At 34.7% G+C, this 25,577-nt stretch overlaps 2 protein-coding genes across 6 annotated transcripts in view; one reads left to right on the top strand and one right to left on the bottom strand.

Moving 5' to 3' along the window:
• LOC136803506 (3',5'-cyclic-AMP phosphodiesterase 4C-like) overlaps window positions 1–5,160 on the top strand; it is a 36,812-nt gene extending 31,652 nt beyond the window's left edge. For all 5 annotated transcript variants that reach the window (XM_067060247.1, XM_067060244.1, XM_067060246.1 and 2 more), the window contains exons 6-12: window positions 177–275; window positions 923–1,087; window positions 1,692–1,946; window positions 2,332–2,565; window positions 2,889–2,966; window positions 3,494–3,713; window positions 4,035–5,160. In XM_067060247.1, the coding sequence (XP_066916348.1) occupies window positions 177–275; window positions 923–1,087; window positions 1,692–1,946; window positions 2,332–2,565; window positions 2,889–2,966; window positions 3,494–3,713; window positions 4,035–4,447 (1,464 nt within the window). In that variant the 3' untranslated portion in view covers window positions 4,448–5,160. The remainder of the gene's footprint in view (window positions 1–176; window positions 276–922; window positions 1,088–1,691; window positions 1,947–2,331; window positions 2,566–2,888; window positions 2,967–3,493; window positions 3,714–4,034) is intronic.
• A 12,230-nt stretch (window positions 5,161–17,390) lies between these two features.
• Window positions 17,391–22,025, bottom strand: LOC136803505 (5'-3' exonuclease PLD3-like). The gene is made up of 7 exons (XM_067060242.1): window positions 21,735–22,025; window positions 21,031–21,286; window positions 20,231–20,439; window positions 19,714–19,861; window positions 18,901–19,093; window positions 18,079–18,253; window positions 17,391–17,738 (listed from the first exon to the last, which is right to left on the bottom strand). Exons 1-7 carry the CDS (start codon window positions 21,951–21,953, stop codon window positions 17,484–17,486), a joined length of 1,455 nt encoding a protein of 484 aa, XP_066916343.1. The 5' UTR covers window positions 21,954–22,025; the 3' UTR covers window positions 17,391–17,483.
• Window positions 22,026–25,577: the final 3,552 nt, after the last annotated feature.

The following is a 25,577-nucleotide window of genomic DNA, read 5'->3' as shown; positions in this document are numbered from 1 at the left end:
CTTTTTGTTTTTTACACCATTCTAAACTAAATTTAGTTTTTACAAAAAGTGCCTACCATTTTGTGAGTCATCAAAGCCTATCGTGTTTATATAAAGTTTGTTCATATAAAAAACACTTAACTAAAATGTTTTCCAAAATACCTTGCTTTTTTTCATATTTTATTGTTTCGTCTTAGATTTTCAACTGTGTTGACACTTGGGATTTCGATGTGTTCAAGTTGGCCGAATATACTGGAAATCGACCTCTCATGTCCATCACATACACCATATTACAGGTATAAATTACTTCCGAAAACTTTTATCATGAAAATAACCCCCCCCCCTATTTGAACCTGTATTTATACTTACATGAATCCCCTTGCATTATCTTTTAATTTGAAAATTTTTAAAAAATGTAATAATTATCATAATTAACTTGACGAGTTTTCTAGTGTAGATAATATCGGATCGGATCTTTTTCCACAAAATCTTTAATTTTGACGAGTTAATCCATGAAACAAGTCAACAACCTGATCATTCTTTTACAAATGACCAAAAATAAAGCTATATTTGCCACCTTTGATCAGAGTTCTATTGAAAGTGGTTCCCGCAAAGAAGCCTTTGCGGTGTTAAAAATTTACCTAACGTCAAACGGCGCTACATCATCATAAGTATGCAAGGAAAAGTAGATCTAGCGCTGTCGTATCATTATTTCGCTGTTGAGTAGTGCTACCATTAGATCATTACTTTCAAAGAAGTCACAATCAAACGGTTTTGGTTGTCCGTAGTTGATAAACTGTCTCCAGGGTTTATAGAGAGTTGTAGCTGTGTATCTATAACGTTAATCTAACGTTGAATGGACGTTCATGGACGTTCTTTTGACGTTTTGTAAGCAGCCGGAAAAACCTTTTTCAACAAAGTTTTCTATCCTCCTTTTTTCTAGACACGTGATTTACTGAAGATGTTCAAAATCAAACCCTGGGTTTTCTCCAACTATATTACGTTGGTTGAATCACATTATATCAAAGATATTCCATTTCATAATTCGACACACGCTGCTGATGTTGTTCATGCGACTCACGTTCTCCTTTCGTCTGGTGCTTTTGAGGTATGTTATCTATTCATTCTGGAGAGAAGAATCTCCTATTACGTTTTTTGCCGGAAATTGAATTTTGATTGCAATCAAAGTTCAAGTTGCGTTATCATGATGTAAGGGATACATACACTACACAATGGTAAGTACCGGGAAAGATTGCCACAATATATTGCCAGTTCCATTTGCAATTTTCCAACAATATAGAGGGTTGTTTACAGGAAGAAAAACCCCTTTTCATAATAGAGTAGTTGTTGTTTACTTCTTACATTGGGCCATTCCATTTTATATTCATACAGGGGGGGGGGGGGGGTGGACAAACATTTTCCGGGAGTAATCCGAAAAAAAATTCCAGGAGGTATTTTTTCATTTTTCTAAGGGTGTAAGAAGTTATTCTAAGATTTCCAGGGAATAGAAAATGATTTTACTTCGTCCACCCTCATTTTAAGAGATATGAAAAGGTTTGGTTTTTAATGGAACAGCCCATAACAGTCCGTAAACTATATTTTTTAAAGCTCAGTGGTGGAAACCTGTTTTAACAGTATCACGTATATATGGGAAATGTTGATATCATCTTATTGCATTATTTTGTATTTGGCAATCTCATTCTTGTTTATAGGGCGTGTTCACTGACCTCGAGATTTTGGCAGCTCTGATCGCGGCAGCAGTCCACGACGTCGACCATCCTGGAGTCAACAATAATTTCCTAGTCAACTCAAGTTCTGAAATGGCTTTACTTTATAACGACGAATCAGTCCTCGAAAATCATCATTTAGCTGTAGCTTTCCAACTAATGCAAGGTGAAAATTGTGATATTTTGGAAAGTTTTTCGAAGGCTGAACGACAACAATTTCGAAAAATGGTGATTGAAATGGTAAGAATGATTAAAGAAATTATTTTTTGTAAAGACACGCCTCTATGCTGACTTAGCAAAAAAAAACAATAGAATTTCTCAAAATCCCTAGAAATGGTGACATTTTTAAGATTTCACTTTCTCATGTTAAAACTCAGAGTTATAATCTTTACTTTCCAATCGTACTTTAAGGCACTTAGAAATCACTTGCGGTTTCAAAATTTTGAGGGAATTCCCCTTTTGTGCCAAATATTACGGTGGGGATTGTAGTCTAGTATGCTAGACGACTTATTCAGGCATAATTGGTGCCTAGGGACCAGAAAAACCGTTCGAGGAGAAGACATTTGGTTGGTAGATGTTCAAACTACGAAGAGTCAACTTATCAACTCGACATTTTCTTTTTCAGGTTTTAGCCACAGACAATGCGAAACACATGAACATCCTTGGTTCTTTAAAAACTATGGTGGAAACAAAGAAACTAAGTGAGCAGTCCATGAGACCAGTTCAACTTGAATCCACTAGTGAAAAAATGCATGTGTTGAAATGTTTAGTACATTGTGCTGACTTAAGTAACCCTACGCGGCCGCTTCCGATGTACGAGACGTGGGTTGAAAGATTGATGGAAGAATTCTTCAGACAGGTAAGAAAAATTTTTTTTAAGGTATCTCTAAAGTGTTATGAATCCATTGTGTACATATTTTTAGCACCCCGCTTCGATAACGTCTTTCTATTGGTCTAAATTTGTGGATGTTTTTGCGTCTAAACAACAGGAAGCCTTTGTAGAAGTGCTGTGTTCCTGATTACCCATGATTCATTTCGACCATGAAATGGCTTATTTCTTATAAGATGGCGCTCGTTCGTGAAAAGCGATATCATTCAGAAACGTTATACACATGAATTGGCAAAAACGTTGTCTCAACATCAATATGAACGTTGTTTTAACATACTGATCTATCTTTTCAGGGAGATGTGGAGCGCGATCGTAAAATGGAGATCAGCCCGATGATGGACAGACACAACGCAAATATCGAGAAATCGCAGGTAAAAATTAGCTGTCACCTTTTTTTATATTTTACAACTAGATGGAAAAATGACTCAACAATAACCAGCTGCGTAGACAAGGAGTTGATATTTATTTGATAAAACTTTACAAACTTAGTGCTCAAAGTTGGATAACATAACATCCCAAGGTACTACTACAGACGTCAATATTTTCCACGAAAACTTTATCGAAGCTTTGAACTGTCTATAAAAGCCGTTTTTTTATATTAGAACATCCAAAATTTTTAAAACCTTCGGATGTTCTTAACTTTTTGAGATTCAAGCCTAAAAATGTTCTTAACATGTTCTTATTTTGACCATTTTGTGAATATTTTTGACCATTTCCCTAAGAAATAGGTTTTTTTTTTAGTCCACAAAGCCTCAAAACGTTCTTAATTTGTTCTTAACATTTTGGCCAGCGAAGCCTTATGTTCTTATAAAAAACGTGTACTAAGACGTTCAGCAATAGTTAAGAACTTTCCTGATGGTCAATATTATTTCTTTCTTATTCTTTTTCATTTCTACAGGTCGTTTTCATCGATTACGTAGTTCATCCGTTATGGGAAACTTGGGCTGATCTCGTTTACCCAGACGCTCAACCCATTCTTAATAACTTACAAACTAATCGAGAATACTATCGGTCTCGATGCCCACAAAGTCCTTCGAATACGCCCGCGGCAACGCCCAATAGTTCACCCTTCCCGCCCAGGAAGAGTATGCCTGCTGCAGTCGATACTACTAAAACAAGTAAGTCAAATTTTGGTCTGTTTTTGTTTCCTTGATTTTCTTTGTACAAGATCAATGAGGTTTGAAATTTATTTGTCTCTCTCTGACGATCTCATAGTTATGGGTGAATTTTTTCCAAGCTTGGTATGAATAGTCTTCAGATGTTACTTTTAATTTTCTCTTGGTTATCGAGACAAATTCAAGCACGTAACTGAAAAACTGATACCATTAATTTCTGGGTCTTAAAAATTGGCTATACTATTAGTTTTTTTCCAAATCGACATACATAATGTGACGGTGGCTCCCAAAGATATGATTTTTCTTTTATTTTGACATCCATAGAAAACATCATTGCGGAACACCAAAAAAAAGCTAACCGGAACTCTCTCGATTCGGATAGTAATACGGATACTGACGAGCCTTCTACAGCGGATCGTGCGTTTCTTGTGCGGAACGATATCAAATTATTTCAAAACGAATCGAACGCGAATAATAATAACCCTAATTCGTATATGATTATTGACCGCCGGCGTTCAGATACGGATGCTTTGAACGCTATGTCGGACGTTAAATTAGTACGTCAGAAATTATTAAAATATGCACACGTGAAATCACAAGATTCAACTGATATTGACAATCACCAAGACTCGAAAAATCTTCACCAAACACAGAATAGTGTTTTGAATAATAACACACGGACTACCAAGGAAATTGAGGATGGAACGGAAGATTTGAAGATCGAAGACGCTGAGTAGGGAAGATTTGATTTTCTGGGGATTTTTCTGGAGTCGTTGGAGAAGGGCCGTTGAGTGCCGGGTATCAAGGTCCTCGTTGTAAGCATGTGTACGTCTTTGATAGACCCTCAACGCACGATTTGTAACGTAATCGTTATATGATGTCATCGAAATGGTAGTGAGATTGAATCGTTCTGTGATGAAAGAAACTGCTAGTCAGGTTGGTCAAATCTTCGTGAAATAAATTATCATAAATTATAGCATATATTATGCAAAAACGTCTTCAATGAGGGGACTTCTTTACATAAAGAAAAATCATGCGAAAAAGAAACATTTGAATCTCACAGCAATAAACATGGAGATGAAAAATCACGTTACAGCAAAACATCCTGGAAATGTTATCTGGCTTAGTTTTGCAAAATACACCAAAGCTTTTGGAACGCTAAATTATGTCGTTAAAAGATATGGTTAAGAATGTCGAAATTTAGAAAATTTACATTAAATTATGAAAAAAGAAGAACAAAGAATATTGAGATGGTATATTTTTGTTGGAGTAGAAACAAAAGGGTTTCTATAATTACATGGGAAGTCCTTATGAAGATATTAGAAACACAATTATTATATTTGTGGGTGAGAACTTTTTTATAATATTTTCTTTTATATATACTCACTCAACTCCAAACCCCCCTCTGGTTCTTTTTAAATCTGAATGAAATATTGCATGTATAAATGACCATGCCAAAGGCCACCAATTTTTCGCGCTCAACTTATAGCTTTTTCGGACATGCCATAAGTTACACGAGCTAAGTGTCTTTCCATCTTACGCATAAAACACCGTTCTTTTTTCCGGTTTTCTAAACGTACATTTTCCCCAAACTCAGAAATAAAGATTTGAATAGACATCTGGAAATTATTTTACGGAATTCAAACATTAGTAAAAAAAATCCGTAGCTCTGACTGCCATTTTGAAAAAACGAAGAAATCTCATCACCAGTTTCACTTAATTTAAAGAATAAAGTTAAAGAATAAGTGCTAATAGACCTTTTTATAAATTACGTCACGAACTTCACTTGTCTCGTATTCAAACAATTACCATGGTGATTATGTCCCTTGAGACATTAAATAATTTTTTTAAGAAAATAAAGGAGTTGTAATAAAATCCGCTGTGAGTTAATCACCATGGCAATAAGCTCAAAACGAGGAAGCGATGTTCGTGACGTAATTTATGAAAAGGTCTATTCATGATATTCATGATGTAATCTTTTATACGGAAGCACACAAAATAATCCGGAACTAGTGGCAAAATTTGCCACTAGTCTTTTGTTATTTTGCCAGGTTTCCTGGTTATCTCGGGTGCTTCCGTATAAAAGATTACGTCATGAATATCATGAATTTGCTGTGCAAAATCCATTTGTTGTCTCATACGAAAAACTTTGCTTTTAGCACTGTCACTTTGTAATGGGAATTGCAATGAAGATGACCATTCCAGTCATGGTTTTAAAGTTCGGTGATTATTCACCATTCCTCCTTTGTATAAAATTATCTTAACTACATTTTTTCTAGTATTGGAAAGTAAAAAGTCAGTTGTTACATACTCAATTATATGATATTATATATTTAGTTTTAATTTATCCCAAAGATGTTTTCACACCAAATTAAAAATATGTACAAAGTCATAAATTGGTTGCTGTTTTAAATCTTTTTTCCACTCTACACTTCCTCTCCAACTGTTTATAATGACGATTTGTTTCTATGGTTATGATCTTCAAGGGACCAATTCTTTTCTAATTACACGTTTTTTTATAAGAATATCCAAAATTTTTGAAGCCTTCGGATGTTCTTAACTTTTTTGAGTTTTAAGCCTAAAAGTTTTCTTAACATGTTCTTATTTTCGCCATTTTTTTAGTATTTTTTACCTTTTTTCCAAAGAAATTCGGTCAACATTTTGGCCATCGAAGCCTTATGTTCTTATATAGTTTGTTCTTATAAAAAAACGATAGAGAAAGAGTCGAATTACAGAGAGTAATTCAAACCACTTTCCAGATGAGGGAACCAATATTTTAGTTTGAATTATAGAAAGTTTTGATTAATTGTCCGGCAGAAATAAAAGTTGACCTTGAAAAAAATTCCGCGTAAACTTTCTTGGTATCGTTGGAAGCGGAATTTTACGAGGTTTTTTTACTCAGAGCCTCACGTTGAGGCCCTTGGGGGGGGGGAGAAATGGTGAAATAAAACACTAAGGACCCATTTTCGATATAAAATCCTTGAAAAGTGCTATCCTTGCAATGGTAGGTGCCTTTTAAAACACTTTAATACCAGGGGTAAATCACTAAAAATTAGGTGTACGAGATTTTGATTTCTTTTTGATTTTTGATTTCTTTTTGATTTCTTTTTGATTTTTGATTTCTTTTTGATTTCTTTTTGATTTTTGATTTCTTTTTGATTTCTTTTTGATTTCTGATTTCTTTTTGATTTCTTTTTGATTTCTTTTTGATTTCTGATTTCTTTTTGATTTCTTTTTGATTTTTGATTTTTTTTTTTGATTTTTTTTTGATTCTTGATTTTTTTTTTATTTTCATTTTTTGCATGGCATGACAAAAGAAGGAGTTTTTTACCAAAATTGGTGTTGGAATACAAGAAACTCTCGTGGTAAAGACAAGTGGTAAAACAAGAATGGAGAAAACTAATCAAACTGTTCTTATTTTTTTGCATTTTCAGCCTCAAATTGTTCTTATTCTGTTCTTACTTTTTGGTGGGAAAAATATTTTTGGAGCAAGAAACTTTCTAGTCCAGGGTATGGGTAGGGTCCTATAAGATATAATAGTTTCAAAGTATACTATATCAGCTTAGTCACAAAGATATTAGGTAAAAACATGCTGGAAAAAGAAAAAAGTACTATTTTTGAAAAATTTTGAGCCTCAGAACTGTTCTTGAATTGTTCTTATTTTTTGGCCATTTTGAGCCTCATTGTTTTATAAAATTGTTCTTATGAAAAAAAAAGAGTGTATTACACAACAGTTTAAAACTCAATTCAAATATGCAAATATTTATTGTTCGCAAGACAAAATACTTAAGACTAGCATAGTTGGTAAGTGATTAGAAATATTTGGTCGTTCTATCAAACGGTATGTAAAGGTACGGGGACAAGGCAACATCTTTTGTGCGATTGAGTTTCCGTCTCTAGTAAATTTAGTAAAAAACGATAAAAGTAAATCAGAACTTCTTTAATGCAAATTTTAAGTAAAAAAGTTACAGTAATAAGTAGCTATATGTATAACTTTTATACAACTAACAATAACTAACTTAAAAGGTAGTTTTTTTTAAGTAATACTAAATGTGTCCATGTTATATACTGTATAAATGTTATATACTTTACCCGGGGGGGGGGGGGGGGTACTTAGGCAAAAATGGGTGCTGGGTATGTGCGTGCCTTAAGGGTAGGGTTTTTCACCCTCCCAAAGTCTCTCTAAGGGTTACCAAAACAACAAAAGTCAAAATCAGTCTCTCTAAGGGTCGGTTTTTTCACAAACTCGGGTCAAAGAAAAGTCAAAAGTCAAAAGTAAAAAAAGTGAGAACATTTTTCAAAAATTAGAGAAATTTTTCGAAAATTAGAGAAATTCTTTTAAAAATCGAATTTCTTTGGCCCATTATAGAAATTTTTTGTTAAAAAGTCTCTCTAAGGGTTGGGTTTTTCTACACTGAGTCTCTCTAAGGGTCACCTTTACACCAAAATTCAGTCTCTCTAAGGGTAAGGGTAAGGGTCTGGCACACACATACCCGACACCCATCAATCCTAGTACCCCCCCCCCGGGATACTATAACATTTCCCTGATGACAGTAGTTTAATATCAACGAGAAAACAATATCTAGGTTTAATCTATAAATCAAAATAAAACATAAACTGATGATTTTTTATAAGCTATGAAAAATTCAAAATCAAACTTCGATATTCTTACACCGAGATTCGGTTAAAAAGGCTAATAACTTCTGTTAATTAACCCCTAATTATTTCTTCCAATGTGCTTGTTATAAAATATATATATATGGTTTCAATAATATTTAAAATTCGACTATTTGCTATTTGGATCAACAAGAATGTATACCATTTCCTAATCAAACTTCGATATTCTTACACCGAGATTCGGTTAAAAAGGCTAATAATACAATATTTAAATGGATCAACAAGAATGTATACCATTTCCTAATCTGGCCCTAGTGCAATGCTTATAAAGAAAAAAAAACATGGTATTACAGTTAATAAAGTCAATATAGATTTTCTAGCTCTCCAATGCAACTTGCAAGATATTCTTTTTTAATTACAAAGGCATAATTTTCACTAAGGGTTAGTTGATTTTCCGGAATTTTCATTACATAGTTGTCCAACGATAAGTATCCTTGAGTATAACTATGTGTCAATGAAAATGCGACAGTTAACGAATCTATCTCCTCGGATGCAATGTACCAGTTGCAAAAAGAACCGATGCAGGATAAATCAGCTTTTTCGTCAAGATCAACATAATCACCTGAGAATTCCCGGTTTTTTTTGGTACCACTCATGTACGAAAACTGCAAAATGCGACCTAAAGCATATTTTGAGGGGTCATCTACTCTCTTGAAAATACATAAATCACAATTTTTAACATGTTTCTGCGGATACAAAGATTCGTTTTGGTTGTTGTGAATGTGAGACAATTGGGTTTTTCTCACGCGGAGAAGGCGGTCATTTGATAAAGAAATGTTTTCTTGTAATAAGTACAAGGCTGTTGATTTCCTTATGAACTGTCGACCATACAACATAAACGGACTTTTATTCTTGTGTTGGAATGCATAGGTTTTTGCTTTGTTCGAGCCTTTCTCTAGTGACACCTTGTAGACTGGTAGGCCGTTATTCTTCTCTTTGACCACCCTAAGGTTTACCAAATCCTCCTGGATAGTTATTGGTAGGGCTTCTCCTGAATCACCATCAGCTTGTTCAGAAACCTCAGAATATTCCTCGTCCTCTCCGTCATTAGCGATAGCACTATCCATCACTTGGATACTATCTTCCAGAATATCTGAGTCTTCGTAGGAAGGAAGGGAGATACCACACATCAGCGCTTGACCAACAGCTTCTGCTTTTGCACGGTAGATCAAATTATCAATTTCGTGATGAGGAAACAACTCAAATGTTTGCTCATTTTCCTCTTCACATTGTAGCAAACGCTTTTGGAGGCGTGGAAATTCAATATCATCTGAACTTTCAATTGATGAGAGGAAATTGAGTTTGTGCATTCTTTCCAATATTCCTTTCATCGAAAAATTCACAATTGTTGAAAATGTTGATGTCATGGAACGTGCCAATCTAAAAAGGGATTCGCATCCTTGTGACCCTGTCTTCCAAACCCTGAGTGAATCCTTTGGTAAAGCACCAGTTATGACTCCTGTGATAATTTGCAATAACAAGTGGGCATTTATTTCAACACAAACATAAGCATTAGTTGTTATAAAATGATCCTTTATGGAAATGCCATTTTCTTTTAGCCATCGTTTCCACAAGCGGAGGAAAAACACAACTTTCCAAATTCTAACGAGACGATCTGATGGCTTTAACGATTTGTTTAGAAATGAATCCCGGACATCGCGCATTAAGGTAAGATAAACGATGGTGCCGGTATTTTGCATGGTGTTTTTACAGGCATCTAAGCAGTTGCGTACACCATCGCTTAGTAGGATTTCTATGCCGGCGTAATTTTGCTTATCTTTGTTGCTAACTGTTCGCTCTGTTAACTGATGATCTTCCTTCGAAAATTGTTCACAATCAAGAATATATCTGATATGAGCAAGACAAGCAGTTTCATTGCCCAATATCAAAATGTTTGAGGGAATTAGAAGGCGTGTTCTCAATTTTGCCAAAAGGTGGATATGATCTTGTGCTGATAATCCAGACGTGCAAATTTCTTTCATTACATAAGACTTTTGTAGAAGATCTTTTGTTGGTTTAAAAAGACCTGTTTTTAGAAGCATAGCTTTCATGAAAGCACCTGCACCATCTGCTCCAAAACTTATAACGGTAATACCACGTCTCTTGAATTCGCATTCGATATGCTTCCAACGGTTCAAAATAACACTGTGATCATATTTGGAATCTGTACCAAGAACAAAAAACACAAATGAAGGAGCATCAATAGTTACTGGCTTGGCAACTATACAATGCGCATAGCTCGCGATCGACGTGTTCTCATAAATGTTTTTAAGTTCGATGTATGTTGTTAGAATGAAAGCTTCTTCGTCGGGTAGTCCGTTTTTAAGAGGTAGAACAAATCCAATAAAACGATCGGTAACTGGGTCGTATTCTACTTTGTTGAGGACGCGTGTGTCATCCATATGAACGTGCACATACTTAGGAGCTTTCCACTTGTTTAAATGATCAAGCAATTCATCAAATAAAAATTCACCTTCTTTTATTCGAGGGGTTTCATTTATCATTCGAAAAACTGTTGGTAACGATGGAAGTCCGACACCCATATTAGCAAGGACAAACTCGTAGCCTGCCCTTCCAATTAAACAAAACAAATAAGATCCAAACATTTTAATTGACTGGTGATGTCGGTAACCCGATTTTGACATTATGTTGGAGTTCTTAACGGCGTTTGCATAAAGCAGCTTCAAAATCGGTTTTACTGATGAATCCTTCTCGACATCAAATGATTCCTTTACTTTTTCACGGATAAAGGTAACATCATCTACGGCAGAAGTAAATTTATCAATGTCAAAGAAGTCAGTGATCTTTGTCTGACCGGGTGCTGTTGATGCTTTGACGAGTTTGGCTTGAGTGCGATAGCTTCTTGAATTCCATTTTGAAGAAGATGGTCCTTCTCGTGGTTCAGGTTCAGGAACACAAATGTCGATGCAACGACTACTTATATGGTTTTGAACAAATCGTACGCATGTGATATCATCGTGTATTGGTAAAATACTTTCCCAGTGACAGTTTAAGCAGGAAAATAAAAAATTATCGTTCTTACTGACAATGCGAAATGACTTTTCTATACCACGCTCTTTGTAAAGATTCAAAACTTGATTCTCAACATCTTCGATCGATAAATGACTAGACTGGGCTTTTCTCTTTAAAAGTTTGATTCGATTGGGTATAGGCTGACCAGGTAGCTTCAATTGATTTACTTCATATAGAAACGTTTTAAACGGCCCTGCAACACCTGGCAAGATACGGAGACGTGAAGGATCTTGGGAAAAGATTCCGTAAGTTTCTTCTTTGTTTTTAACACCATCGGCTACATCAGCAGCAAAATCAAACATAGATTGGAGTTCTTTAGGATCCTGTAGGCGGCTAACAGATTGAACGTCGTTATAACCAGTGAGTTTCATGATAGACTTTAAGTATTGTCCACTTTTTGGAATAATATGGAAAAGATGAGCTGGTATAGATACATATTCTTGAAAATTTTCATTCATTTTTATCTCTTTAAAAAAAAAAAGAATGTGAAGTAAAAGTAAGGTTTGGTTACAGCATAGATTTTTAAAAGAAAGATATGAATTGAATATTGAATTCATAGACACGTTTTATCATGATATTCCTTATTTTTTCTTTTCAATTCGGAACTCTCAGAAGGGGACGTGCTGTTCAACTATATGTACGTGAAACGACTATAAAAATATCAGTAAAAGACATTATTATTTCAATTTTGCATGGTTATTTGAAGTAGTATTCATATGGGAAATGCTCTATTTAACAAAGGAAGTCTTTGAATGAAACCCTGCACTCCGGGCGGCACGTCCGCGTACCCGATTTTGTCTAAGTGCCTCCCCCCTCCCGGGCCGTGAATAAGATAATCTACCTCCTGTATCCGACCCTGAATAAGAGAGTTAATAACAACAGTCTATTTACATCTTTTAATAAAGGACACAATTGAATTTGAATACAAAACTTATCTTCAAAACCTTTAAGAAAATTGAAAAATGTTAGAGCTATTAGACGATCAAGTAACGACAAAGATTTTGGCAAGGTGTTGAAAATTCTTTTTTACCATTGTAAAATTAAATGTCCGGCAAAGCTTTCTGTCTTTAAGGTATTAGCTTGATTTTACTTCAAATAATTATCAATAGTGCCTTTAGCTTTAACCTTATATTTGGCGCATTCGTTCTTTTTGAAATGTCTATGAACATTTGAAAGTATACTGTGTCCTTCAGTTTTTTTATTCAATTTCAATTTCCGCCGGCAATTTGAGCATGTGAAGTATCTGGCACCATCGACGTCTGTGACGGAGTACTTTTGTTTGAATCCATGCTTCACCATCCACTGGTTCAACCTCAATTCCACCATTTCAATTGTTTCTATGGCTAATGCCTTTTTGGGGGGGGATGATGGCGGGATGGAAGTTTTTCTTTTTTCTTCTTTCTTTTTACTACTACCACTGTTCGGCTCAGTCAAGGGTTCTGAGGGAGCTATTTTTCCGTTTGAGAGCGCGTTTGAAAGTTTTTCACACTCATTCAAAAAAGCATTAAACATGAAGTCCAAGCCAGGTAAAATCTTCACTTTTTCCGGAATATTTTGAAACAACCCGAACATCACTTTTTTGTCCGGTACCTGATCGATCATTTCTACCACAAAACGAAACATTTCTGCGAGTTTTTCTTCTTTTCGCAACTGCAAGATGCCATTTACATCAGTGTATCCGGCGAATTTCATTATTTCGACAATATAAGTTCCATTCTCAGGAAACATCATCCAAAGCCTATCTGGAACTTCAACAGCTTTTAGATTGTCTTCATCGTCGCTTAAATCACTTACTAGTAAATCCATCACGACGATATTTTCTTTCTCTCGAGGGGCAATAGGAATGTTTTGGCAAATTTTGCACTCCACGGCCTGACCGTAACCTTCCTCTCCAACCCCTCTGCCACATATGAGGTGGACATTTTCGAGACATTTCGTACACTTATGTCCTCCAGTAACCGGTAGTTCACATACTTTACATTTATCGTTCATTGTATCCGTATTTTTTTTACACTAAAGTCTATACATTTGTTGCCAAGATGAAATCTTTCAAATTATAGGCCGTGGACTACCATTGACCCCCCCCCCACAGACTAAACTTAATTATGCTACCAAAAACTATTGCATTGTAGTAGTTGGGTCACTATTTTGTAATTGCCCGAGTTGGCTTTTCTTATAATAAAAAACCCATATGTTTTCTCGCTGTTTTCCACTAGTTTATTCTTGTTAAAAAAACTGGGTTTGCGACCGTTAACCCGACCTTTCAGGGTGTTTCCGTATAAACCCACGTGTAAAAGATTAACGTAATAGAAATCATGAATACTGCCCCCAAAATAGTGTATGGAAAATTTTTCGAGATATCACGTTTCATTTAATAAAATAATGAAGTTTGATTGGTTCTATTTTTTAAAACATTCGAATCTCTATTTACAACATATAGAGAAGAGGAGAAGAGAGAGGAGAGAGAAATAAAAAGATTGAAACTCTTAAAGTAAAGTTTTTAGTCACCACAATGACGCAATGGTTATTAATATGAACAGGAAATGATAGTTTTCGATCCTACCAAGGATTCACGAAAGCAAAAAAGTACCATGACCAGCGGCACATCCAGTCGTATTAATATTAATTACAAAACACTCGACAAAACCTTTACCCAAATTGACTACACGTCTTTTTTATTAGAACATCCAAACTTTAGTCGAGGCTAGATACTCTCACTTTTTATCTTATTAAAAGCGTGAAATTTTTGTTTTCAGCCTTGGCACGTTCCTAAGATGTTCTTAATTTCGAAAAAATCTCAGCCTGAATGTTTTTTTGAACTAAGTTCTTATAAAAAACGTGTAGTTACAAAAAATGTTAAAATAACCCTGTAAACCACCAGCACAATCAGTACATACTACCACTATCGCTTTCCAACATATGATATCTGACATGTCTACCCTTTCTATACTATAAAAGCAATCTTCCATAATTCCAAGTCAAACTCTGAACACGAACAAATTGTAAACAGAAGACTTTGCATTGCTCGAAATTCGATTCTCACATCACGCGCGCTTTAAAACGCTTTTGTTATTGGCTGTTCCAAAATAGATCGCCCAATCATGATATTGCGTGGTTTTTGCAGGGCCGGCGAATCGGTTTTAAAAGTGTGAGGGGGCTAAATGATATAGTGACTAGACTAAGGAAGCCCCATCATGGTTGGGGGCGACGGGCCGGAAATCTTCTGAAATTATGGTACTCTACATTTGCTTAGAAGTGGTCTAAATTAAATTTTTATGAAGTTATTGGAGAAACAATCAAGGAAAAAATGCACAAAAACCACATCATACATAAAGAAATCCAACACAAGATAAGTTAATAATACAAAGATATAAAAAACACCACTAAACATTTACAGATTTCAATCATACTATAACCACTATAACTGACACATTTACATTCACCAAAAACATTTTTGCACTCAACATAGCGCCACGGCACCACATACAAGAAGGATTGGAAAGAAAACCGAAAAAATATGAAAGACAAACACAAAAAAGTCAACAAAATGAAATTATTCCTTTCTTTTTTTTCGAATATCATGCGCACTATCTGTCTTCTTTTATAGGATAGGATAAGAGTCGTTGTAATTTGGTAAGTAAATAATAAAGTTTTTTCTTTTTTTCTCTACATTTGAAGAAAAAGAAATTTGATTTAGATTTGATTTCTTTTTTATTTCTTTTTGATTTCTGATTTCTTTTTGATTTCTTTTTGATTTCTGATTTCTTTTTGATTTCTTTTTGATTTTTGATTTCTTTTTGATTTCTTTTTGATTTTTGATTTCTTTTTGATTTCTTTTTGATTTTTGATTTCTTTTTGATTTCTTTTTGATTTTTCAAAAAGGTGTACGTGATTTTTTTCAGTGATTTACCCCTCGTTAATACCTGTCTCAAAAATCTGGGGGGGGGGGATTTCCCAACAAACATTTCTGGAGACCACAAGCAATTAAACAGTGTCATCCATGATATGAAATGGGTCAAGTGCAAGGCGAATGTCCTTGGGCAAAAGCACATGGGAATAGCGCTGACTTTCAAAGACTTTGATAGGTTTTTAGTGTAGCTGATGACCAGTACACTGCTCAAAAACGTATCTATTTTGAGGCAAAGAAGTACACTTCAGTCTTGATTTTACCAAAAGTTTTCCCCAAGGGCCTTATCATGAGGCTCTGAGTATGATAATCTACATAAAATTCCGCTTCCAACGGTACCAAGAAAGTTTACGCGGAATTTTTTTCTACGTTCACCCTTGTTTTATTGTATTTCGGCCAGACTAAAATGGAATTTCGCATAAGAGAGAATTAACTGAATAATTTAAGTTGAAAAATTCATGCGACCAAATAATCGCTAAATTATACGGTGGTCAAGAAGGGCAAAAATCTTACTTTTATTTTTTTTGGGGGGAATCTTTGTTTTTGTACGAAAAAAAAAAGATTCCTCCAAAGTTAAAGATTCGAACAAAAAGAAGGATTGCATAAAAAAAAACACAGTATTACTTGAGAGGTACTGAGGTAGGGATGTTTGGGCAATCTTATTTTGTATTAATACAAACTTTGAATCAAAAAATCTGAATCTGAAGAGAGCCATTAAGTCTAATTTTTTTGAGATTTGAAAACGTTTCCAATCGACTGCTGCTTTTTGGTGATTGTAGGACAAGTAAGTCTTTGTGCCAAATCAAGTCTAACATTATTTTTTTATCAGGGTTTAGATTTATAAAGCCCGAAGGGCTAGATGGAGTGCTATAAGCTCTTCCAAGCTAAAAAAAGTGAACATCACAAAAAATATTGCTTCGGGCTTTATAAAATCTATGGGTTTAGGGTCTATTTTTAAGTGATTCTGCCCAACTATCAGTCAGTCTAAATACATGAAATTTTGAATTTGAAACTTAATTTGAATCCGCCAATTTTTCTTTCCGCCGAAATTTCTTCCTTTAATGTACAAACCAAGAATTTGTGGAAGCTTAATCTTTTTGTTTGTTATGAACTTATATTAAAGAATTTTAAAAAATTCTACTAAAAAATCTTTCTCTAAAATGTTTTCATATTTTACAAAAAGTGAATATAATAAATATATTACATGAAAAGTTAAATTGAAAAAAATTGAAAATAAAATTATTTGTACATTATATTGTTGACAAATTTGCCCGGGGGGGTACTACCCTTGTCGACCGACGGGGGTGCTCCGCTGAGGTTCGAAAAATGGACCCTACGTGGGACTCGAAATTTGCGAAAAAAGTGACCCTGAATGGGACTGAAATTCCAAAATTTTCTCAAATTTTCTACTTTTTTCCCAAATTTTCCAAAAATAGCCACCCTACGAGGGACTGATTTTTCTATTTTGGTGTTTTTGCGACCCTACCTGGGACTCGCGGAGGTTAAAAAAGGTACCCTGACCAGCGGAGCATCCCCGTAACCCATTTTGCCCTAGTACCCCCCCCCCCCGGGCAAATTTGGTCCCAGTCGTGTTTGAACCTTTGTCGTTGGAAGCCTAATATATCAAGTAATCATAAAATAAAAACTCAAGCAAATTTGAAAATCCAAGTTCATTCATCCAGGTCATTCTCATACCCAGAGCCACTTGCGCAACTTTTTGATTTTATTGATTGACATTGGTACAATCCACTGACCTTTATTTATCCCTGGACCAAGCTATATTCGCCATCTTTGATCGGAGTTTTTTTGAATTGGTACCCGAGAAGAAGCCATTGCAATGTTAAAAGTTAACGTCTAACGACGCTACATCATCAAAAGTATTTGAGGAAAAGTAGATCTAGCGCTCTCGATGCATTTTCACCGCTATTGAGTAGTGCCGCCCATTAGGGTACCAATTTCGAAAAAACTCCGATCAAAGATTTTGCTTAGCTGGGATTGAGAAACTTGGTCCAGGGATATATAAAGGTTAGTGGTACAATCCTTTCGTGAATCATCAAAAGCGAGCTAAGGGACTGGGTTCGAGTTTAAAGTACAGTTGCATACTTGGACGATCGTTGTGTTATCACGTTTGCGTAAAATGTAATTCACAGACCAGATTATAAGCCCTTCGTGTATTGTGATTTCCAATCTCTCATAAAGAGGTCTTTTAATTGATCTTGCATTTTCTGGTCCTGGTTTTTGTTTTGTGGTGATTCTGTTTGATTTACTATGAGGCTGACACCAGCAGTTGTCGCGAAGTAATCTCCAGACCAGTTGGAAGTAGAAATGAAGCCTCCTTTATCAGTCACCATGTATTTGTTGTGATTGACACGTGCAAATGGAATTTCGTTGGGTGGCATCTCGAATTGTTTCTAAAAGGAAATTAAATTAAATTAAAATAAGAGCCTGGAGTACAACTAGCAAGACATAGAATTCTCCCATTAAAGTATGTACTATATGATGTTACTTGATCCACCGCAAAGCAATGGTATCTTTCGTTTTCCATTGGACTTTGCAGTTTTAGTACCAGAGTAGGCACCTCTTGGCTTCGTGTTTACGTGACTAAAGTGTGTCACAAAAAAATGCGGACCAGTTTAGCTAAATAGTCCATAGTTAATTTTTTTCATTACTCTTAAAAATCTAGGGATAATCAAGTACACCTTGGTTGTCCATAATGTACTTAGTTTTGTCCTTGATTTGAATACCACTTACCACAGTAATACTTCCGCTAGTGTGTGGCATAGGCATTTTACCAAATTCGTTCAGCGATTTGATGAAAGCTGTCTGCTGTGCATTGGTGTGAGGCCATTTACTGGTCAATAGTCGGACCTCGATTCCTCGATCGAAAGATGCACTTCGAAGAGCATCGTCTATGGTGGGCCAGAATCTAAATAAATACAATAACAGGTGAAGGAGGAGGAATTGAAGGAAATAATTTTGGTGACTTTAGCGAAACATTTTGCCTTGCTAGAATAAGTTTCCGCCAAGACCAGATAGTCAAAGTGGGTTAAATTGTTTACCATGTTGAAAATGTTGTTTACCATTTCCAAATTTCACTAAAATTCGCTAAAATTAGTTTTTGCCAAAATAAGCACACTTAACGTAATTAATTGTTTTCAAATATCCAAAACAAATCAATTCTTTTTTTCAACCAAGACAATGTTATTCCCAGTTCCTCGTTCAATCCAGACTAGCATCCGAGAGTTTTAAAGTCGTGTATAAAATTCCCGTCCGAGAGTTACCCCAAATTTTGGGTAACTTGATTCAATTTTCTTGAAAAGCTCATGATTGTATTAAGCATTCAAATTTTTAGCTCGAATCAAATGAAAAGATCTCTCGTATAAAACTTACTAATCAAGCTAATCATTAAGTTTCTAAAAATCAAAAACACAAAGACGGGAATTTTATACACGATACGCATCCTCTATATCAAAATATATCAGAAGGGATGCGTACAGCCTACCCGAGAGTAGACATTTTAACAAACAACTCTAAGGGTACCAAAGAGAAAAAGGTCTTCGCATCACATCTCACCTTTTATTCTGATAAACAAAAGCTGCATAATAATCCATAACTGCGATATAAACAAACTTCTCTGCCCTTGAGATCAAGTCGATGATGGCGTCAATATCAGACGTTCGTTTAGGCGCACAAAACGAGGGCGGTGACGTGGACCAATAGTAATCCAAGGGCGGTGCATCCACCAGTTTAATGTTTTGTGGGTGATCTATAAGACGATGATATTACCATAAAATACTCAGTGGGGATTCCTCAATTTTGACTCCTTTTTGTATTAGAACCAGCAAAAAGTTGACAAATATATAAAGAATAAAATCATAGACATTAATATAATTATAACTTGAAGAATCACTGGGAGCGCAATTTCAATCCAGTTATAGAAATTTATACCAGCAAAAAAAGTTGACAAATATATAAAGAATAAAATCATAGACATTAATATATTATAACTTGAAGAATCACTGTGAGCGCAATTTCAATCCAGTTATAGAAATTTAAAGGTTTTTGTTTCTAAATAAGAGTGATATCGTTTGCTTACTCATCAATTTTAATTTACAATCTTTTTCACATTAACAGCACAATATAAAGTGTAACATTGGGCTTTTCCAGAAAAAAATTGAATATGGGGGGGTGGAAGATACAACGGGTTTTACCCCCTAGACAAGCATCAGTTGAAACCCCGGACAACCCCCGGACAGAGCAAATTTACCTCCCCTGACAGGGCAAATTTTGATGATTCGCTACCCCGGTGACAATATATCCTTCACCCCCGTGTACGGACATTTTCTGGAAGAGCCCATTTTTAGCTTGAAATACAAATTCACCCACCTTTATTGATAGTAGTTTGGTACTGTTCAGGCCACGGTGACGGGATTTGTGAGTCTTTTTGTGCAAGTAACCAGTTGACGTCAAAAATTTTGAACAAGTCTTCACCCGCGCATGTACAATTGTAAAGTGCAGCACCCAACTCTTTGACCTAGAAGAATCGGTAAAGAGATGTCGTCAATCTAGACTAGAGTCGTTCATCGTCCGTGTAATATAGTAATATGTGTGTTATAGGATAATACGATAATCGTTACGGACTAATATCAGTTTGTACAAACTACAATTAGTCCTTTCCGTTGTTTTTTGCTTATTATCTCATTTGGCTGAATTGGTCGTTTATCATGTTAGCCTGTAGTCAGCCGTTTGGAAATTAACAATAAATTCACCCTGACATTTCGGATAAACTTTGAGTGAAAAGCTACAACTTGTTGAAAAATTTCAGCTTTTCACCATGAAATTAACCAGAACCAAGGAAAAAAGTTTTTGTTGTGTTAGCAAGATACTAAGATATCGTATTCACCTCAGTAAGAGAGCGCCAGTCAAAGTTTGCACTTCCAACATACATATGTCTCTTGTCCACAACCCAAACTTTGGTGTGAAGAACTCCTCCACCTAAGGTTTCTGGTTTCATTGAACGAACTTCTACATTCTCCTCTTTGGCTAATTCAAATGTGTCCAGGTTTGGGAATTGTTTGGTTGGCGCGTTTTGCACAATGTTGACTTTGATGCCTAGAGAAATGATTATAGTATTTCAATAGACCTTTTCATAAATTACGTCACGAGCTACGTTTTACCTCGTTTTCAAACAATTGTTATAATAATTAATTCCAAGAGGAATTGATTTTAAGAGGGATTTCTAAGAAGTTAACTCTATTTATAAAAGTAACATTTTTAAGGACTCAAGAGATTTAATCACCTTGGTAATAGTTTCAGAACGAGGCAGTCGTTGCACTCAAACAATTTTTGTTGTTGTGTATGCGGATAAAAAGCAACTTTCAAAATTAGAGACGCAAAAAAATGATTACACATAGTAGTAAAAAAATGTGCAAACTCAAAGCATACACGTTATTTCATAAGAACAAACTATATAAGAACATAAAGATTCGATGGCCAATATGTTAAGAACATTTTAAGGCTTTGCGGAGTCTAAAACACTGAATTTCTTAAGAAAAAGGACAAAAATGCTCAAAAAATGGCGAGAATAAGAACACTTTTAGGCTTAAAACTCAAAAAGTTAAGAACATCCAAAAGCTTCCAAAATTTTTGCATGTTCTTATAAAAAGACGTGTATTACATTTAATACAGTAAGACACAACAAACCTCTCCTTGCAGCTCCTTTTAATCCTTCCAATATCTCCGCTCCTACAACTGCCTCATCGTAAGTGAAGTTTTTCAGCGTCCAATAAAACGATAAGATATCAATCCTTTCACGCGCGACTTTCGTTAGTTTCTTCCACACGTCTGGTGTGCTCGCGTGCATAGGTGAACCGGAAGGATAGGATAAGACTTTAGGTAATGTTTCGACGATTTCTATACGACAAGTCATGTCATCTTGACAGCTCTTAACGATGGGTACCTACGAAATCAATCGAAAATAGAAATTACCTTATAAAGAACGAAATTTTGGCGGGAACATTTAATTTGACACCGCCAAATTTAGATTATTGTATTCGTTCCCCAAATGCGTGCTATTTTAGGCCTAAAAACAGGTTTTTCTCATTTAATAGTGTTTTGGACTAAAAATATCTTTCATCCGCCAAATTAAATGCCCACTAAAATGATATGTATATAAAAACACGAGACTTCGATGGCCAAAATATTAAGAACAAACTAAGAAAGGTGAAAAAAATTTTAAAAACATTTAAAAGGCTCCAAACCATTCTTTAACTCAAAGTAATTTAAGCGAATAAATTTCAAAAACGCCCGATAAGAACATTTTTTTAAGCTTAATACTGTCAACAATAAACACATCGAGGCTCAGTCCAAATAAAGGCTTTCAGTTTCTAATAAAAAAACGTATTTACCTTTTCAGCATCTTCATGCACAAACAATCCTTTGGAAACCAAATAAGCAACCGTGATTAAAATAATGATAAAAATAAAAGATAAAAATGTGATGATCAACGTCCATTTACTTTGCTTCCTTCTCATACGTTTTGTAGACAGTTTCTCTATGGGTGGGAAATTTTCGACGCCATTAGCTTGAGGGTGGTGCGCCCCACCCTCGTTATCCAGGACTGTCATTGTGTTTGGAGTGTAATAGGATGGTGAAGCTGGCGGTTCAGGATTGATGAATGTTCCGTTTGTCCAGAGTTGAGCTCTGAAACAAGAATGATATATAAGTTAGTGGTAAGTTTTGAAATGAATATTAAAAAAACGAAGCGGTGGAAAACAAACTATTTTTTAACGTCGAATATTGAATATGTAACAGTTGACGCTCTCTAATTCGACATTGTATTATTCAATAAGCTTCATTATTCGATAATATTGAAAGTCACCGTCAAGAAGAAACTTTCACAAACGACGCTTTATTTACCATTCAATACGCTCCCTTATTTGATGAAAATCGAATTCCATTGAAAATCGAATTAGGGCAGCGTCAACTGTATTAAATTGGTTTTGGAAAAATAAATCCTGACTTGCAAACTAACTTCATTTGTAGTTTAAAAAATAATCATCAAAACACAGTAAAAAGCCCTCTTTCTCTAAAAGCGCAATCTTAAAAGCCTGCCAAAAAATGTTTGAGAAATTCCAATCTGAATAAAGGAAACAGACCTTTAATGTGTGCTTTTTAGAGAGATAAAAAAAAGTAAACTTAAAAAAAAAGATGTAAACTAAAATAGTTACACGTCTGCTCACGTACAGTGTCTTTCACAAAAAGGAAAGCTCGCGTGCATCAAGACTACTAAAGTAGACCTTCTAGACGTTAGGACGCTTGTCACAAGACAAAACATGAAAGGGCACACTATCCTAATTAAAACAGAAATCGGATACATGAATATTGCTATGGGAACTTGTCCATTTGCCTTACATTTTAAAAACGTTCTTTTTGAAACATGAGCCTTGTTTGGTTTTAAAGTGTTATTTTTCCGTTATAGTTTGGATATGTTGTTATGTTTACTTGATTGAACAGTATACGCTTTTTTTATACAAGAATACGCTTTATAAGAATGTTCACGATGAAAATTATCGTGAAAATAATATTCCCATCATGAAAATTTTCTATTTTTTTATGAATATATTTCTGCTTTTATAATTTTCTATTTCATTTACTTTGTACTTTTACACAAAGCTGTTTTTAAAATACATTGTACTTATTCTGTTTTTTATGCATACACATGTTTTTACAATACTTTTCTATGATTTTGAGACTATGACTGGTAAAATCTAAAAATCAACCTTAAGAATATGTTAAGAATATTTTAGGACGATTTTCCCAAAAAAGTTAAAAATATCCATGATGAAATGGATTTACACATTCTTATAGTAAAAAAAGCCTGTACTCTTCCGTTTCAGAAAAACAAAGGTAGACGGGTGTGCAGGTTGTATGACTGTTCTAATGATTTACTCCTACAAATTTCAATTTGTCCCCCCTGGATAAATGTTTATGACCATATCCTTACTGTCAAATGCCATGAAAACTAAATGTTTATTTTTTCTAACAGAATAAACATTGTAAGAAAATAGAGTATAACTTTGAAATTCATGACGAAAATGTGAAAATGATAAATTCAACAAATCACTGTGTCGTTTTTCAGCCAAAGAAATAATAATATTTCTAGAACACTCAAACCATTGCCCTCCATTGTGACATTTTCATCTTAAAAAAACTAATAAAAATAATAATATGGCTAAGAACATCGATAATATGCTAAAAAAAGGCAATTCTTATAGATGAAGATTCGTTTTTTGAGCCGAAAAAATTTTTTTGTGAAAATCTGCTTCAGCCATCTTTTACCAATAGCATACCGTCGCGAATCTAAAAATAGACATTGATTTTTTATGTTTGACTGAAATTCAATCCCATCACCCTTTGCGTTTATTATGCTTGCACGCAAATTACACTCAATTACAAAGGAAAAGTAATAACTTTCACGACTTTATAATTAAGACGAAAAGGATTGTGGGATTGAATTTCGGTCAAATGAGAGAAGTACTACCATGACGTTTGCACGACGAAGCGCTATTATTAATGATTACCAATTTTTCACAAGTCTTAAAAACCCTTTTTTAGCCATTTTTTTGGCTGAAATTTGCTTAAAATCAGGCTCCGTCACATTATGGCCACCACCATTTTTCACCTTTGTACCAAAAATCAAAAGATTCCTATGATTCAATCCTGAGAAAAGTTGGTAACAGACAAACGAACGGATGGACGAACGGACAAACGAACGAACACAGGTTAATTTATAGGACCTCCAGGTAGGTCCAAAAATTGCATACTACAAAAATAAAAAAAGACTGCTTATTTTTCTACGAGCTGGACCCTGACCCCCCCTGACATAAGATAAATAAACAAAACATCACTTTATGATAGTACTATTTGGTACTATGGAATAAGAAGATAGAAACCCTGTTGTATAGGATCATAGGTAGGACAAAAGATAGCATACAGTACTACAAAAATAAAAAAATTGCTTACTTTCTACCAGTGGAAGGGCTGCGTGGGATCAAATGTGTATCTTCTGTAGCTGAAGAAATGGTGATGACTGAATCCCTTCAACAAGGAGGGATTCTTCATACAAAACATAAAAATCTTATTTATATATTTATTTGTCAATCTTTTTGAAACATGATACACTCTAGTGAGAAAAAATTAAATTATATACAAAACTTCAGCAAAAACAAGCATATCCAAAGATGATGTCTAAGTATCTAATTGATCTTGTCTTTGAGAAAACTAAGTATATTGTTTCCAACTAAATTTCTGTCCTGAATGTGGACTCCAACAGTACAAAATACCAAATTCTGGTAATTCTGGTAATTTTTCTATGAAATAACAGTGTACCAGCCTAAAATTTCTCAAATACCTGTAAAAGTGCAACAAAACCTGTTCTGACAAGTACCTTTCAACACCGATATTGGGATACTGCGCCTATACCAGATTCACAGAATCCAATGAGGGTGTTATACACAACTTTTTCTTCACTTTTTCCTGATATGCTTTATTAAACTTTTAAAAACTTAGAAGAATTCCTCTTATAAAACAAACAATCTAAAGTTCAAGTCTCATGTTTCAAGTTATTTTTCATAATACCTTAGCCTGGATTAATTTTTGCGTGGACTTTTTTCGGGAATTGAAAATAAATTTTTTTTGTGTGGACAAAATTTTGTGAATTTGCCTCTTTTTCACACAATTTTTTTCATTTTCGTAAGGGTTTTGGCTATGGCTAAGATCTGAATTTTAAATATACACAGTATTTCCTGAGGACTAATTTTCGAGAAAAAATATGCAAAAGCCATGAAAATAAACCCACACAAAATTCAGTCCAGGTAAAGTATACATAATGGGAATTCACACCCTTGCAGGTGTTAGCAAGTGTTAATGAGGTATATACATAGATTTATTACTGGATCACTTTTTCAAACCTGAAAATATTAGAAAGAGTCAGAATTTCACTAGCCAAGAAATCTCGCTCTGGGTCTGACTTTTCTTTGCTTTACTGTTGGCGAGAGAGAGTAAGATAACACAGCTACATGCACGTTCTCACAACATTGAAGTGACAAAATTATAATTTTTTAATTTAGAAATGTCTGTCTTTTCAACTCTGATGATATGAATATGCAATATGATATGTTGTTAACCGGTTACTTTTTCGAAGCGGGCTACATGGCTTTTTGCGCAATGCAATTGGTTCTTTTCGCATG

The sequence above is a fragment of the Clytia hemisphaerica genome, unplaced genomic scaffold, assembly GCF_902728285.1.
Source record: "Clytia hemisphaerica strain Z4C2 unplaced genomic scaffold, Clytia hemisphaerica genome assembly, whole genome shotgun sequence".
Taxonomy (NCBI): domain Eukaryota; kingdom Metazoa; phylum Cnidaria; class Hydrozoa; order Leptothecata; family Clytiidae; genus Clytia; species Clytia hemisphaerica.
The sequence above is the reverse complement of the archived record's forward strand: the minus strand, read 5'-3'. Positions and strand labels throughout refer to the sequence as shown.

Coding starts and splice junctions, on each gene's coding strand:
- LOC136803505 (XM_067060242.1), bottom strand. CDS start 21,953: ATGACAGTCCTGGATAACGAGGGTGGGGCGCACCACCCTCAAGCTAAT. Junction 20,440..21,030: donor AAAAGGAGCTGCAAGGAGAG/GTTTGTTGTGTC, acceptor TCATTTCTCTAG/GCATCAAAGTCAACATTGTG. Junction 17,739..18,078: donor CTAGCGGAAGTATTACTGTG/GTAAGTGGTATT, acceptor ATTTCCTTTTAG/AAACAATTCGAGATGCCACC.